Source organism: Mesitornis unicolor, unplaced genomic scaffold (assembly GCF_000695765.1).
Source record: "Mesitornis unicolor isolate BGI_N332 unplaced genomic scaffold, ASM69576v1 scaffold22937, whole genome shotgun sequence".
NCBI lineage: Eukaryota > Metazoa > Chordata > Aves > Mesitornithiformes > Mesitornithidae > Mesitornis > Mesitornis unicolor.
Genome location: NW_010198711.1, coordinates 8,776 through 23,472, shown reverse-complemented (window position 1 = coordinate 23,472; position 14,697 = coordinate 8,776). Strand labels below are relative to the sequence as shown.

Sequence of the window (14,697 nt, the reverse complement as noted above, 5' to 3'; positions counted from 1 at the left end):
GGGTTCTTTCCCCCGCCCCGGGCTGCTGGCTTCACCCGTACGTGGTGTTTTTCAGCGATGCTGGAGGGATCAAAGCTGACGCCTTTCCAGAAGCGATGCCTGATGGACTGCGTGAGACGTGAGTGAGGGCCCTCCCGCCGGCTGCTGGGCTGGGGTGTGGAGCTTTTGCTGCTCACCGTGAGATGGGGCCGTTTGCTCACAGCCAGCATGGATGGGCAAGCACTTTGAAAAAGTGACACAGCTGCTGCTGGAATGTGGGGATGTATGCGTGAGGTGACCCCAAGGGTCAAGCAGGGAACAAGACACGATGGCATGACTTGAACCAAAGTCTGCCTTGTGTCAGCATGTACCAACAACCAGGGTGAGTCACCTGTGACACGTGGGATCCCCACTTGTGGTGCTAACAGTGGATCAATAGGCAGATCTTCTGCTGGTGGTAGCCCGGGACCATCCATCCACGCTCCTTTCTGTTTGACTTACTGTTATTTTGGGTTTGTTCTTCAGGAGGAGATGCCCTGCCCCCCCAGTGCCACCCCACATCCAGCGAGAAGCGAGCACCTGCAGCACCCACTTTCTCCCGAGCAGTCTGTCAGCCGATCAGGCTTTCAGCTAAACCACATCTCCGGCCTGCCAAGGTCTGCCAGGCAGGGGATGCCTACGTTCGAGAGAAATTTAAGCCACAGGCGAGACGTAAGTCAGCACAAACACCACTAATAAATAAATAAATGATGCCGCCCGCTCCCTCCCTTCCACTTACGTCCATCTTCTGCCTGCAATCTTAATTGCTCCTCATCCTCATGCTTTCTATCTCCAAAGATGCCTTCAAAATGGGTCTCTGAGGGAACTTCTATTCTAAGTGCTCACTGACTGCAGCCTGCTGGCTCGGGGGGTGATAGGAACTTGCACAAGCCTTTCTTAAGAAGAGAGTGCTGCACGATTTTCTAGCTTATAAATGTGAATCAAACCTCTGATGCCAGTTTGTTTGGCTCTTCACCACGGGTGTGCCTGTGTGGTGCTTGCACAGCTCAGTCTGGGTATGGGCTGTCATTAACATTAAGCTTCCTCTGGCATCCTTAGCAGGGGGGTGGTGTGGCCAGGCCCCTCCCTGAGGGGACAGGCTGAGAATCATTGCTTTCCCTCTTGGTCTTCACAGGAGATTTGGAAAAGGAGAAGCAAAGGCTCCAAAACATCTTAGCGACAGGGAAGGATGTGGTGGAGCACAAGGTGAAGCAGAGACTGGTTCAGACAAAGGAAGAGGAGACACCTGAGCCTGACCGGTTCGAAGAACGTATGTCTTTAGGTTCCCTGGAGGAAGGCAGGCAGGAAGCCGGCTCCCTCCGAGGACTGGGGTGGCAGGCCCTGTTGCCAGTAACCTAAAGCTGGTTGTGGAAGAAGGCACAAAGCCTGGTTTGCAAGAGAAAGGGCTTGCTGCTGTGACTCTACGTGTGATCCAGCCGTCCTCTCAGAGCTCATACTGCAGAGGTTTGCCCGCAGATCCAAGCTCCCTGGGCTGCCTACACAAAATGAATGCCGCTGGCAGGGGAATACCCTGGGGACATGCAGGGCGACCTGGGCAGGGAGCCCAGGTACTGCGGGTCCTTTTTTCAGACAGCACAACTCAACATAGACTAGGACGCTTGCCAGCCTGACCACGGTTTGGGCTCTGTGTTCTTTTACTCCAAGATTAGAGCAGTTACAGTAGCAAAAGCTTAAAAGTCGAGCAGAATTTTAAGCAGTGACGGACTTTGACCTGCAGGGTATTCTGGGATGGCAAAACCTTGCCTAATACCTCTCTCTGTCATATAATCTGTGCCTGTGCTGGTCCTGGGAGCAGAGATGGCTGTGGTCACTGGGTGCTGTGTTTCAACTAATGAACCTCTACAACTTTAAGGAGGTTCTGTCGCCATCCACAGTCAGGTTAAATTGCCCACAGGCAACAGAGAATTGTACAAAGAAAACTAGAAAGTTACCATTCCTGCAAGATGGGGAGTGGTAAGAGGATGGGCAGGGGGGACATTTCCCATTGTGTAAGGGACTACTGAGGTATTTTGATGACATGCTCAACATGAGTGTTGCAGCAGACCTCATGTTTCCTCTGGCAGGACCGCTGTTCAAGCACAGCTGGGAAATGCGGGATTCAGATCTAGATAGAAACATGTTTTCTTGCCTTTTTGCTGAATCCCGTTTCCACAGTGTTTTCTCTTATCCATCAGTGGTGAATGAAGTTCAGGAGAGGAGGGAATTCCTGGCAGAGATGGAAGCTCTAGGACAGGGCAAGAAGTATCAAAGGATTATTCTCACTGAAATCTCACAGGTACGTGAGGGTCCTGGCTGTGCTTGCCGTACAGAGCGTGGAGGGAATCCCTAGTGTCAGACACCTTAAAGCAGAGACTCCTCCAATACCTAAGAGGGGAAAAGGGCAGAAAACTGAGTGTTCCCCTTCATAGCCCAGGACAGGCGTGAATTTTGGGAATGGGAGATAGAGGTTTTCAGCCTTTCTTTTCATCTCTGCATGTAACTTAATCAGGGAAATAGAATCTTTGTTCTTGGGGTTGGCAAAAGAAGAAAAAAAAAACCCCTGCAATCTTTCTCCCCACTCAGACCTTCCCCTTTGTACTTTGCAGAAAATGCGTGAGATGGAGATCCTTGACAAGAAGAGAAGTGAGGCAGTGAGAGAGATCATGACAAAAGACTTCCCTGGTGGGAACAAATCCGATCCCCCCCATCTAGGCCAAGGGAAAAACACAGGTGCAAGTTGTTCCCACCTCTTCTTCCCAGACTCGCAGCCCTGGAGTCTCAGTCGCTGGTCTGTGCCTGTGCCCGTGTCCAAAGAGGAGGCAGCACCACCTGTTGCCTAAAGCCAGAAGACAGGAGCAATTTGTACATAGCTGGTAACAAGAGAAAGCTGTTGTAAAATCCTGCCCACGCACTGGATCCCTTCTTGCTCAACATTATTAAAGAGATGAAAACACACAGCAGCAGCTAGCACAACATGACAAAGCAGAGCCTCCTCCTGCTTGTGCAATGCCTTGAAGTACAGCAATCCACTGATAAAAATGTCTCTCCTTTCCGCCCACCCAGAGGTGGAAGTTTCTGATGTCAGTGTAACGTTAACACATGCTGCTACCCACATCTACAGCCCACTCCTGTCCCCATGACTTTGGGAATGGCTGTGCCGGCAGACGGCAGCAAGGAAGATGCAGCTGCGTGGCCTTGCACAAACAGGAGCCTCCAGCGTTGCTGTAGGTCAGCATGATTGTGTGCATCAGCAAACTTCTCGGCGGCAGCTGAACTGGGCTGGCACTCAGAAACACAGCTGCGCTCAGAAAGGAGAGGGGATTTCAGCCCAGCGCACGCTGCCTTTTCCTGCAGGCTTGCTGTGGTTTTATGGTTCCTGAAAGCATGGTATGCACAACAGTCATTGCTCTCCCCCACAGCCTGGAAATGGCTCTTTGCTCGCCTCATACACAGTCCCACCTCTGCCCCTCAGCAGGCTGAAGCACGATGTCTCTCTACTCCTACATAAATCTCAGCATAAAGTCCACCTCCCAATTTCCTTAAGATCCTGTCATCTGCTGCTTAGTAATGCTCTTGTCAGCCACTCCCCAAAGCCAGGCAGCATGTCCCATTCCCAGGACAGCATGGATACTGTAAGGAATCAAAAACCTAAGCAGTGATCAGTTTCTTAAATCCAATATTTCTTTTATTTCTGTTCAGGTGAATGGACGTCAGAGAGTTAGTACAGCATAATTTACAAATCAGAGTTCTGGCCAGGTGTGGGGCCAAGGGGCGTCAGGCTGCAGCAATCCCGATGGCCTTTGGCAACAGTGACGTGACAGCAGGCTCTAAAGGGGATTTGTTTCTCCTGGGAGAAGAGTTGTGCTTTGGGATCTCCTCTCCCACTGCTCCTCATCAGCCTGCTGGGGAATGGCAAGAGCAAGCTGGTGTCACCAGCGCGGGGCTGATATCGCCATCTCCCAGCTGTGGGGGCCACACTGGGATTGAGGAGGGGCTCAGGTCGCTCCTTTTTTGGGAAACGAGGACCCCTTTCCAGCATGCTACGCCAACCACCTTGCAAGGCACTGCTCCGAGAGCATTTTGGCTAAAGCCTCTTGGGTTTTCAGAAGGGATTGCAGCACTTTGCTCCAGGCTGCTATGTCTAATTTGCTAATGAGAAGGTATGATGAACAGCTGACCAACCAAACACCCATGAAACTCTAATTCAGACTGATCCAACGATTCAATAAATAGCTCCTCGCCTTGGAGGAGAAGGCAGGAAACAAAAATGGAAGGAAGAAGGGATGGTTGGAAGAACACTTTCCCCCATCCCCTCCTTCAGTGTACACACACGCACACACACACGACAAATAAAATAAGGGTTTTAAAAAGTTTTAGGGTGGGTTTGAATTCATCTAGTAAAGAGGGTGTAAAAAATAACCAGCCAAACCCTCTCTGCACGCTTTATGAAGTATACGCAGACGAAGCTGGGTAAAGGTCAGTTGTGATGGTGCCTCTCTCCCCAGCCACTCAGGGGTGGCACTGGTGAGCAGGGGCACAAGCTCGGTGCCCCTCGCTGGCACTGAGTCAGTCTTGAGCTTTTCTGGCCCTGCCTGGAAAAGGAATGTTCCTCCCTCCCGCGAAAGGCAGCAGAGTCAGTGGTGTTTAGCAGCAGTGGGGGGTAAGATGTCCTGAGTAGGGTGCATGAGCTACGTCCTGGCAGCTACACCGTCCCCATGGGTCCTCTCAGCCCTGTAACGGAGCCCACCCTGCCCTGGCGCTCGAGGGAGGGGACAGCTCAAAATAAATAGGGCACCAGTTGGTTTTTTTGGCTATGGCTCTAGAGACTTATGATGCAGGAGTGTTTTCTTAACATTTTAGTTCAGGCCAGTAAAACCCAAAAAAATCCTGATTCTAATGCCAGAGTTTTCTCCTGGAATTAAAAATGGGACAGAAAGGGGGACAAGAGCAGGCAGGCAGGGAGGGGCAGGGAGGGACAGGCAGGCCCAGGCCCAGGCCCAGTCCCCTTCTGGCAGAGGTCGGAGGCACGTGGAATTGTCACAGTTAGAGCGGGAGAAGGGGCAGGGGACAGTTAGTGCAAGTTTTCCCACGAACACCAAACTCCTTGGCTTGCTTCTCAGTTAATAACAAGAACACCAATGGGGTAACGTGTCCGAAAAGCGAATCCATCTTCTCTCTGCCTCTTTAGCAAGGCTTCACGGAAGGGATGGTCACACTCCTCTGCGGCCTCGGGAAGGGAAGCGCTTTGGTCAGACTCTCCCACTCCGGGCAGAGGGCTGATGTCTCCCTGGGGCGGCAGCTCTGGTGCCCAGGGAGGGAGCTGGGGCAGAGGCGAGGGGAGCAGAGGGAGACAAACCCCCCCTTCCTGGCAGGCATCCCAGCCAGCTGCAGAGAGGCCAGGGCAGTCGGGCAGTGCACCCCACTCACTGCTGGTGTTCCCCTGCTCTAGCTTTTCTCCTTGGGCGACTTGCTCTTGGACTCATGCTTGTTGCTCAGGAGCTTAAGCACCTTCATGGGCTTGAATTTGCCTTTCTTCTTGGTCTCGGTCTCAGCCTCCTTGTGAAATTCTGGGGTTGCAAAGGGAAGCTTGTTACTGTGAGATGCTGATGGTTGTACACACACACACACACACAGAGCCATGAATCAAAGCCTCATGCACACATCCTTCTGCGATAACAGGGATGCACAGCACAACTGTGCCCCGAAGTCTAACAGAAAGTTTGTTTTCCTTACAGGAAAGGCTCCAGAGTCTAAACAGAGAAGATTCACCCTCTCCTTCTGCACACAATTTCACGAATGGCTTATGCTGCCTCTCACTGGGGTCAGCAGTGAAAACATCACTCCAAAAAATCTTCCTGATTGTTTCTTACCTTTTCTTCTAATCATGGCTTCCAACATTTTATCCTCCTCCTCCTCTCTGAAAGAAGGAATGGGAAAGACGTCAGCAATTCAGCACTGAAAACAGCTGCTGCATTGTTTGAGGCTCGAGAACCTCCTACTTAGAAGCCAAAGGGGCAGATCCATCACTGCCTTGTGAGCATTTGCTACCAGCAGGATAAATCCCACGTGCTGCACGCAGTGCCCCGTCTTTCCCACACAGAGCATTCAAAGAGACAAGGACTGGGAAGCCTCGGAAAGGCAACAGGGACATTTTGGGACACCCCCATAAGCTGTTTGTGTGGTGCTGAGTCAGACAGGCAACACGTTTCCCCTCTCCCCCAGCCCACGCCACTCCTCACTCACCTCTGCCGGTCCTCGTCCAGGCAGTTCACAATGGCGTTCCTCTGCTCAATGATGGTCACGAGCTCCTGCATCAGCACCTTCTCCCTCCCTCGGTCCTCATCGGTCCAGTCCTTCTCTACCAAGCCAAACCCCAAGGAAGGACAGGCAATTAAATGGCTGAAGAAGCTCCAAAATTCAGAGCTTTGGGGCAGAAATACCCTAGCATGATCCCCTGCTCTCCTGCTATGATGCAGGGCCAGTGGCGCTGTGGAGAGAGAACCCTGCAGGGAGCATCCCCTGGGGACAAAAGGAGCACATCCCTGCACAAGGGGGCAGAAGGAGCAGTGGCTCTAGAGACTGCTGATTCTGCTGGCATCTCTAAAAATCTGTCTGTCTCTGCCTGAGACCCACCAAGACAGAAGGAGGATGAAGCCCAGGGGAAAACAGAGGTTAACTGCACCCAGAAAGATGCTTTACCTGGCTTGTTGAGGAGGCAACGCAGTTCATACTCCACGTCCGACTGCCGCTGCTCCAGGTTCTGCTGCTTGAAGCTGTAAGGGAAGGGGGCACTGCTGGGAACCACTGCAAGGCTCCAGGGAGGCAGAGCATCATCCCAAACATCATCCAAAGCTCTGGGATGAGCTTGGGAAGAAACACACAGATGCTGATCTTATCCTGTACAGCCAAAGAGCCAGGGGAAGCACCAGCAGGGACCAGCCCTGGGGGCACAAGGCCTTCCTGAAGGAGATGCTGCAGGGGCTCTGGTGACTTGCAAGTGGGTCAGTTTGGGGTGTATTTGGATACATTTATCTGCTTGCCCTCCTTCCCTGCCTTCTCCAGGCAAGGAGGCCGTGTCAGCCTCATCCCTGGAAGCACAGTTTCTGGAGGGCTGAGACGGGGTTCCTTGCAGGAGCATCAGTGCCTCCCCACACGCTTGCACACACTTACATGTAGATGAGCTCTGATTCATGGCGAACCAGCATGTGCTTCTCGTGGATGAGTTTGAACCAGTCCACCAGCAGGCTGTCCTCAGGGCTGTCTGCCAAGCAAAGGGACAATTCAGAGCCATTCCCAGCCCTACAGGACCCTGTCACCCAGCAGCAGGACAGGCTCTGCCAAGCTAGGAGAGGAGCACAGGGCTAGAGCCAACTTGACTTCAGCCTGTTCCTGAGCCCCAGAGAGACCTTGTCTCTTCTCTCACCTGTTTCTACTCTAGGGACATCTCCATGTCCAGGGTATGGCTGTGACCATTCTTGGAGCCCAGCACAGGCCTTTGTGCTCTTGCAACTCCAGCATCAGCAGGGAGGAAGCCACCGCTGCTATCTCCTTGGCTGGACACAGGGCAGCCCTAGGGTCCATCCTACCCCACACCCACAGACAGCCCACCCCACATACCATTCTCAGCGCTGCGAAGCTTTTCCTCCAACGCCACCCCACGGTGCTCCAGTTGGTCCAGCTGGTGCTCGATGGCATCCATCTCCCCATAGATGTCTTCCTCGGGGATGTACTGATCGGTCTGCACCTGCCAAACCACGCAGCAGAGACTTCCATTATCATCAACCTCCAGTTTCCAGGGGTAACCCTGAGGCTGGTCAACACTAACAGGGGCAGGGGGCAACAGAACACTGCACCTAAGTATGCATCCAAAGTCCCCATCCCGTTCTGGAGTAAAGGGAGACCACGGTGCTGCCATTAATGGGGGTCTGGTCTAGAGAACATTCTCCCCCACCACAGGCACCTGCTGCAGTCTCTGCCCATACACACATCAGCAGGGTGCACATATACAGCCCTGGGGGTAAGGACAGAGCTGGCTTTTGTCCCCCTGCTCTTTGAGGGCCTTTTTACCTTGCGTTTGATCAGTGGGAAGCCATGGCCTGGTGCAGGAGGACGCACTGGCTTGGAGCCCTTGGGAGGTTTCTTGGCGGAGGGAGAGGCGGCAGGCGATGGCTTCCGGTTGAAGGGGTTCTCTTTGCAGGAAGACTGCAGGACAAAAAGGTATGTGAGGGGGTGGGAAAAGGAAGGGCTGCAGCATCCCAACAGCTGGGACTGAGCACGCAGGGCAACCCTAGGGTTTGTCCTGCCCCACACCCTCCTGAAGGAGCAACATAGCACAGGTTGCCACCAGCAGCTTAGCCATGGGACAAAAAATAGCTGTGCTCCTGTTTGGCATCAGTTCCCCAGTCTCTCTCTAACAAGCTCAATTATTTTACTTCACAGTTCCCTTCCTATTTGCTCTGAGCACATAACATCCTGCCTCTTCTCTAGCACATGGGGTACAAGCAAAGCCACCATTTAATGAGCACATGCCTGAGGCTTGCTTTCAGAGGGGTCACAGACCAAACCTAAGGGGCAAGCCTGGACTTATGATCCCCGCTGTGGCTGAATGACAGATGGGGAAGAAAAGCTCCGTGATCTGAGTGGGAGGAAGGTCAGTGTCTCACCTTCAGCTGTGGCTTGGGTGAGGAGGAGGTTTTGGGGCTTCCAACACCCCCATCTGAAGCCAAGAGGATGGGTGTAGGGCTGGCTCCAGCAGGAGGTTTGGGAGGCAGCCGGCTGGGGCTGGTCTTTAAGCTGCCAGTGGAGACACTCCTGCTGGTGTGCGGGGTGCTGGGCTGCACCTCTCCACTGAAGCTGGCAAGCTCGCTGAAGGAGGAGAAGGAGGAGTTGGTGGAGAGGCTGGCTGGGGCAGCAGGGCTTTCGCTGGAGGAGATGCTGGCCAGCGGTGTGTCAGCACTAGAGGTCTTGGTGACCGTCGGCGTGTGGACAGTGGGCTCGGAGGAGCTTTTAGGCACCGAGGCCTCATCGACGTCACCTAGCACCTTGGCTGAACTCTCAGAGTTGATGCTCTCGAGGCTGAGGGCTGGAGATGGGGTGGAGGATGATGGCTCAGAGTGTGACAGCCTGGAGACAGGGTGGTGGGCTGCAAAGCAAAGGCAGAGCTCAGGGAGGAAGGAGGGCAGCCAAGAGAGAAGGGGAGAGTGGTATATACTGGGGGTGGTCATGAGTGCAAAGGGAACCAGGGTCTGTCTCTCTTCAGAGAGGACAGACGGGACCCTCCAGAGAAAATGTCTTGCCTGCAAATGCTGTGCTCCAGTGGGTAGGAAGGACATGACTAACACAAGTCCCAGCACAACCATCACTGTGTAAAGGGCAGGCCTGTCAGGGTGATGCAGAGGCACCCTGGGAAGGGTAAACCTCCAAGGGGCTGCACAGGGGCTGCAGAGCAGGGATAAGGGGGCGAGGGGAAGCTCACCTAGTGGGGAAGCACTGGGGGCTCGCGGAGCCGGTCGCTTCTTTGCCTTTGGGCTGCTGGTGGGAGTGATGCCGTACCAGGGGTGATGAGGCTTGGCAGCAGCCTCGCTCTGCTCCTGTTCAGGCATGCTCTTTTGGGCAGCAGTGCTCTCCTCTTCCTCCTCATCCTCCTCCTCAAAAGGGTTGTACGGTTTAGGCTCAGTGGCGTCAGACCTGCTCTCCTCGCTTCTGGCTTTCCCCACCTCCTCCCTATCCTCCTCCTCCTCTGAAGTCCTGCTCGGAGGCTCGTGGCCGCTGCCTGGGGGAGGAGGGGGAGCTGGCTTCTTCTTGGGCTCTGCTTGCACTAAGGCCATCCACGGTGGGTCCTTGGCTCTCACAGCAGCTCCAGCACTGGGAGAAGAGGGAGACAGAGATGGAAGGGAGCAGAGACAAACCGGGAAGGTGAGATGGACAGGAGATGCACAGGAGATGAACTTAGCCCTCTGGGGAAAGGATGGATGGAGCACGAGGTCTCCCATGCAGAAGCAGCTTTCTTATCCAAGGATGGCTCTAGTCTTCCCCAGACACAAAGTGTCTCACTCTCTGCAGGCAAACCTATGGGCCTGAGGGAAGCACAGCCTGACTTACCCACTGGGCCCAGCATTTTGGTTTCTGAATATTACAGCCTCCATCTGCTAAGCAGTGGTAAAGGCTGAGCTTTATGGGCACAGCTGTACTCCCCCTCCCCACCACCATTCCTACACACAGCTCTGCTTCCCAGGCTGCGCTAGGAGGGGGGAGTTGAGACCCGATAACTGCCCTCTGTAGCCATGCTTTCTTCCCAGAATTTGGAGGGCTGTCTGTCACCTTATCAGGGACAGACACCTCCTTGCTAACTCCAGTGGTGAAAAGAGCTGCTGTTCCTCTCAGGACACAGCCCATGGCAAGCCCCCACCATGGCTCAGTGAATCACTGCTCATCAGGAGAGCGGCTGTCAGTGGCCATTGCGAAAGCGGGGTGCTTGTGTAACCTCTGTCCCAAAAGCAGGCAAGAATGAACCAATGCCAGTGGGCTCCTGGATAAGAGCCCAGGAGGTGTAAAGGCTGCAGCCAGGTACTCACAAAGTCCCTGCATTTGACCTTTCCCAGGATGAACACTCCACAAGGCAGACAAGTGTCCCCTCCTCAGCACCCACAAGCAGAGCCATTTCAGAAGACCCTTGGCAGTCTGTGTGTGCCACAGAAACGCCTTACTGAAGCCCCCAAATTCTTTACAAACCCTAAGAGACAACCACCCTGGGACGTACAGACAAACACTGGCAGCCTGGCTGTACTGGGCTGGCACCCATCAGGAAGGGACCTGATCATAGCCCACATCCTCCTAAGAGCAGGGCTGAGTCCCCACAGCCCCATCTCGCCCTGGGGTTTGCAGGTGGTTTGCAAACAGAAGGACGTACCGATCAGAGGAGCTGGGTCTCCCTCGGGGCTTTGGGACAGGGGGGCTGGGTTCAGGTACCCTACCTAGAAAGACACAGGGTCAGACTGTCACAAAACCAAAAGGACATGAGAAAAGAGGTTAAATCAACATGAGGTACCTCCTGAACATCTTCCCACGGGAGGCTGACTATTCCCACTCTCTGAAGACCTCATGGTGTTTCTCCCACAGTTGGTGCAGTCAACCTCAAACATCTCCTTTGCGTTTTTCTCTTCACCCCACCCCAAAAGCCCTCTGTCCCCACGCCTGCAAACTGTTCTAGCACTGCCACCTTTCCTCCATGTTGGCAGCACCCCCTGGGCAGCTCTGGGGAAATACAAGGGAGCAGGCAAGCACGAAACCCAGCTCTTCTCTCCCCGCTATGGGGATGGCTGGCAATTGAAGGCTCCATGTCTGAGCCTGAGATCTATTTGGAGGCAGAAGGACATCAGGCAGCAGAGAAAGGGCAAAACTAATCCAACCTGCAGCTGACCACCTTGGCTACTGTGGAGATGAAGGATAACCCCTGCCGCCATGGTGCTCTCTTACCATTCACCATGCTGGGCCCACACTCACTGCCCTCACCCTGAAGGGTGGACCTGGGCCGGGGGATGGGGTGAGAGTTTGGAGGAGAGAGGGCCGACACATCGGTGGCCCTCCTCGGGGCAGGGGTGGGCCGCGTGTCTCTGAGCCGTCCATCCAGCGAGCCGGCTTTGTCCTGGCTGAGCACCGCAGGCTTGCTGGGAAGGGGAGGTCTGGGGGGAGTTTGGGAGACAGGCATCCCACTGTCTGCATGGGCAGGGGGCATCACTGCATCTGCTTTGCTGGGCGTGTTGTCCTTCTCCGCTGGGCTGGCTGGCCGCTCTGCAGGCACATGGGTCTCTGCCACACCCTCCAGGGAGTCGTCGTTGTCCTTCCCCTCCTCTGCTCCTGAGGGGAGGGCGTCCTCACCCACGCTGCCAACCCCAGTTTCAGTTCTTGGCTCTGGCGACCGTCGGGCTGGGCTGGGCCTCCTCTCTGCCTTTCCGCTCACGGCCAATTTACCACGATGCTGCATGCAGACAAAAGTCCCTGCCTCTGAGCCGGGCTTGTAAGACCCTGGGAGCAGCGTGCTGGAGCACTCCTTACACCTGCCAAGAAGAACAGAGAGCCCTGTGAGATTGGGGATGCCATCCTGCCCTCAAGAAAGCCCTGGGAGATCATTGCAGGGCCACGGCGTCAGTTCCCACCCCTGCTACTAAATCCTAGGGTCATAGGGAAAGGAGAAGAACAACGAAAAGTCACCACGCCACTGTGTGAACCCATGGAGAGTTCCCAGCTGAAATACTGCACGCATTTGGGTTCCTCCTTGAACTCGGAAAGGATTTAATAGATGTGGAAGGGCAAGAGTTGGTACTGGGATACACCACAGTTTCCAGACCTGGAAATGTGGAAGCCCACAGTTTTCCTGGAAAAAATGTAGCTGGTGGGGGAGAGGAGAGAGAGCTACAGGATTGTAGGTGGCCCTGGGAGTATTACACCGAGTATTAAATAAAATGACACCACTTCCGACGCAGGGGGCTTGAAGAACACTTGGGAGATGCAGCGTACAAGCCTAGCCTGGTCATGCTCACCCTCACTGGTGCCAACCATGGCCCCGACCGGGACCAGGGCATTTGGCTGGCAGGGCCAGGGAATGATGCAGTAGGACTGTTCTTACACTGGCTCTGCCTCGCCTGTCAAAACTGGGCTGGTAGATTCCCTGTCTGCCACACCTCCTTGGATCATCCACTCCTTCAGCACTGAGCCTTTGAATCCTCCCTAATGGAGCCCTCTGGGCGCAAGCGTAATACATAGCACTGGCAAGCAGGGCAGCCCTTTTCCACCTGGGAAGGGAGGAGGATTGCATACATGAAAGAGAGCTGAGGGCAAGGGGCTGATCAAGCGCTCCCATCCAAACCAAGCTTGTTCCTTCTTGTCTGAATACCTGGCACTAACAGCAGCTGATTGCCTTATGCTGCAAGCAGATAATTTTGGTGAGGAATTCTGCTCTGGGTATCCAGTTGGCTGGGATTTCCTTTGAAATGCAGAGCAGAAGTGTGAGGACACAGCGGCTCTAGAGAGAAGAGGTACGATGAAATGAAGAGGTGGCAAGCTCAGACAAGAGGAGAAAGAGGTTTGTTTTGGTTTTATCTCTGTAAACCCACAGAAAATGCTGTCACAGGACATTCCCAACCAGCAGCCATGAATCAGCAGGGAAAAAAAAAGAGACAAGAAAGCAAAAGGAGGCAAAACACTTTGAATAAAATAACAGGAATCTCACTGCTCAGTATAAAGGGCAATGAACTGTTCCAAGGCAGACTCGGCACCTCTCCTACTCCTGGCTCATGAGCAATGCTGTGCCTGCACCCTAAAGCTCCAGCTTTTGCCCCAGCTGCAGATGGGAAGCTTGATGGACCCCAGCTCAGCTCCCCTCCTGCCATGCTGTTTCTATGGTGTATCCTTGGCTGGCTTTGGCAGAAATTGTTTCTATAGGTGAGCGAGAGCTCCCAAGTCTTCCCAGTGGCTCAACATTTCTGTCCTCAGATGCCAGCTTCCCACTTGCAGGTTCTTGTCCTGTGGCCCATAGGGGAGATCTCATCCCTCCATCATCACAGCAGGGGAAGCCAAGTGAAATTACTTCAGAGGTGTTGCAGGTAAGGACCTGCATCCAGGGAGTAACCACAGAGCTGCTGATGTCTAATCCCTCATTCTTTGGGTTGGTAACAGTTTGCAGCTGTCCACATGCTCCCTTGAGGGCTCAGCACCACCCCAGGTAGCGTGGAAGCCTGTATATCCAGTTGAGGATGTGGAATATAGGTGGAAGGAGGTCTGTGGGATGACATCCTGGCTTAGACCTCATCAGAAGGGGCTGCTGGGGGTTCTGGGTAGGCAGGTGGTAAAGAGGAGGATGACATCCTGGTTTATGGGGAAGGAAGAAGAACAAGGGACTGGGATCCCAAATCAGTGAACTGGGAAAGCACAAGAGAGCAGGATAGCGAAGCAGCACGGGGCTCGACACGAGGGGCTAGCCAGGTCCCTGGAACAGGAGGCTGGCAGGAAAACGCACCCTCTTCAGTATCATTTCAGGCAGTCATCAATGCTCCATGTCACCCAAGGGCACGGGCACATGAAGACAGGGTGCAGCTGGTGTACAGACCTCCAGTTTGCCAGGGAGAGTGGCTGCCCCAGCAGGCCTGGCCACAACGTACCTGAAGCACTGGCGGTGGTAGAGCTTGCCCTCGGCCAGGTAGCGCTGGACCAGGTGGACGTGCTGCTGGCACGCAGTGCAGGTACTGCTGAGCATGGTGCGCTGGGACTGCTCCGCTGGCTCCAAGGGGGTATCGTCCTGAGATGCAACACGCAGGGAGCTCAGGATGGGGAGGCCATGAGCCGCTCCCCAGCCCACAGCTCCTCCAGAGCAGCTGTTCCCCATGCAGGGTCCATCGCCGAGTGCTTATGGCACAGCTCAGGGGCTGACCTCAGGGTCCAGCAATGCACAGAACAGCTGTCCCCAAGTCCAGCCACAGGCTGGCTGTCTCGTCCCAAATTAGAAGGGGCCATTCCAAAAGGTGCCTTGCCCTTGTCTAGAGACAGGGCTGAGTGGCTGTGGAAGGGACTCATCTAAACCCCATCTCTCTTTGGAAAATGTGCCACCCCAGATATCTGCTAAACCCTGGAATAAAAGGCCAAGAAAGAAAAACACACCTCTTCTGCTCTTCTAATCCCACATTC

At 54.3% G+C, this 14,697-nt stretch overlaps 2 protein-coding genes across 2 annotated transcripts in view; one reads left to right on the top strand and one right to left on the bottom strand.

Moving 5' to 3' along the window:
• LOC104544384 (chromosome unknown open reading frame, human C22orf23) overlaps positions 1–2,858 on the top strand; it is a 9,676-nt gene extending 6,818 nt beyond the window's left edge. The window contains exons 3-7 of the mRNA XM_010189242.1: positions 56–118; positions 505–690; positions 1,154–1,288; positions 2,214–2,314; positions 2,625–2,858. Coding sequence (XP_010187544.1) covers positions 58–118; positions 505–690; positions 1,154–1,288; positions 2,214–2,314; positions 2,625–2,858 — 717 coding nt within the window. The 5' untranslated portion in view covers positions 56–57. The remainder of the gene's footprint in view (positions 1–55; positions 119–504; positions 691–1,153; positions 1,289–2,213; positions 2,315–2,624) is intronic.
• A 2,376-nt stretch (positions 2,859–5,234) lies between these two features.
• The window catches only part of MICALL1 (MICAL-like 1), a gene marked incomplete at its 5' end in the record, with an annotated part of 12,956 nt that continues 3,493 nt past the window's right edge, over positions 5,235–14,697 (bottom strand). The window contains 13 exons of the mRNA XM_010189241.1: positions 5,235–5,585; positions 5,889–5,935; positions 6,262–6,376; positions 6,718–6,791; positions 7,189–7,279; positions 7,636–7,762; positions 8,086–8,220; positions 8,682–9,160; positions 9,494–9,882; positions 10,712–10,766; positions 10,928–10,987; positions 11,494–12,074; positions 14,175–14,376. Coding sequence (XP_010187543.1) covers positions 5,464–5,585; positions 5,889–5,935; positions 6,262–6,376; positions 6,718–6,791; positions 7,189–7,279; positions 7,636–7,762; positions 8,086–8,220; positions 8,682–9,160; positions 9,494–9,882; positions 10,712–10,766; positions 10,928–10,987; positions 11,494–12,074; positions 14,175–14,376 — 2,477 coding nt within the window. The remainder of the gene's footprint in view (positions 5,586–5,888; positions 5,936–6,261; positions 6,377–6,717; positions 6,792–7,188; positions 7,280–7,635; positions 7,763–8,085; positions 8,221–8,681; positions 9,161–9,493; positions 9,883–10,711; positions 10,767–10,927; positions 10,988–11,493; positions 12,075–14,174; positions 14,377–14,697) is intronic.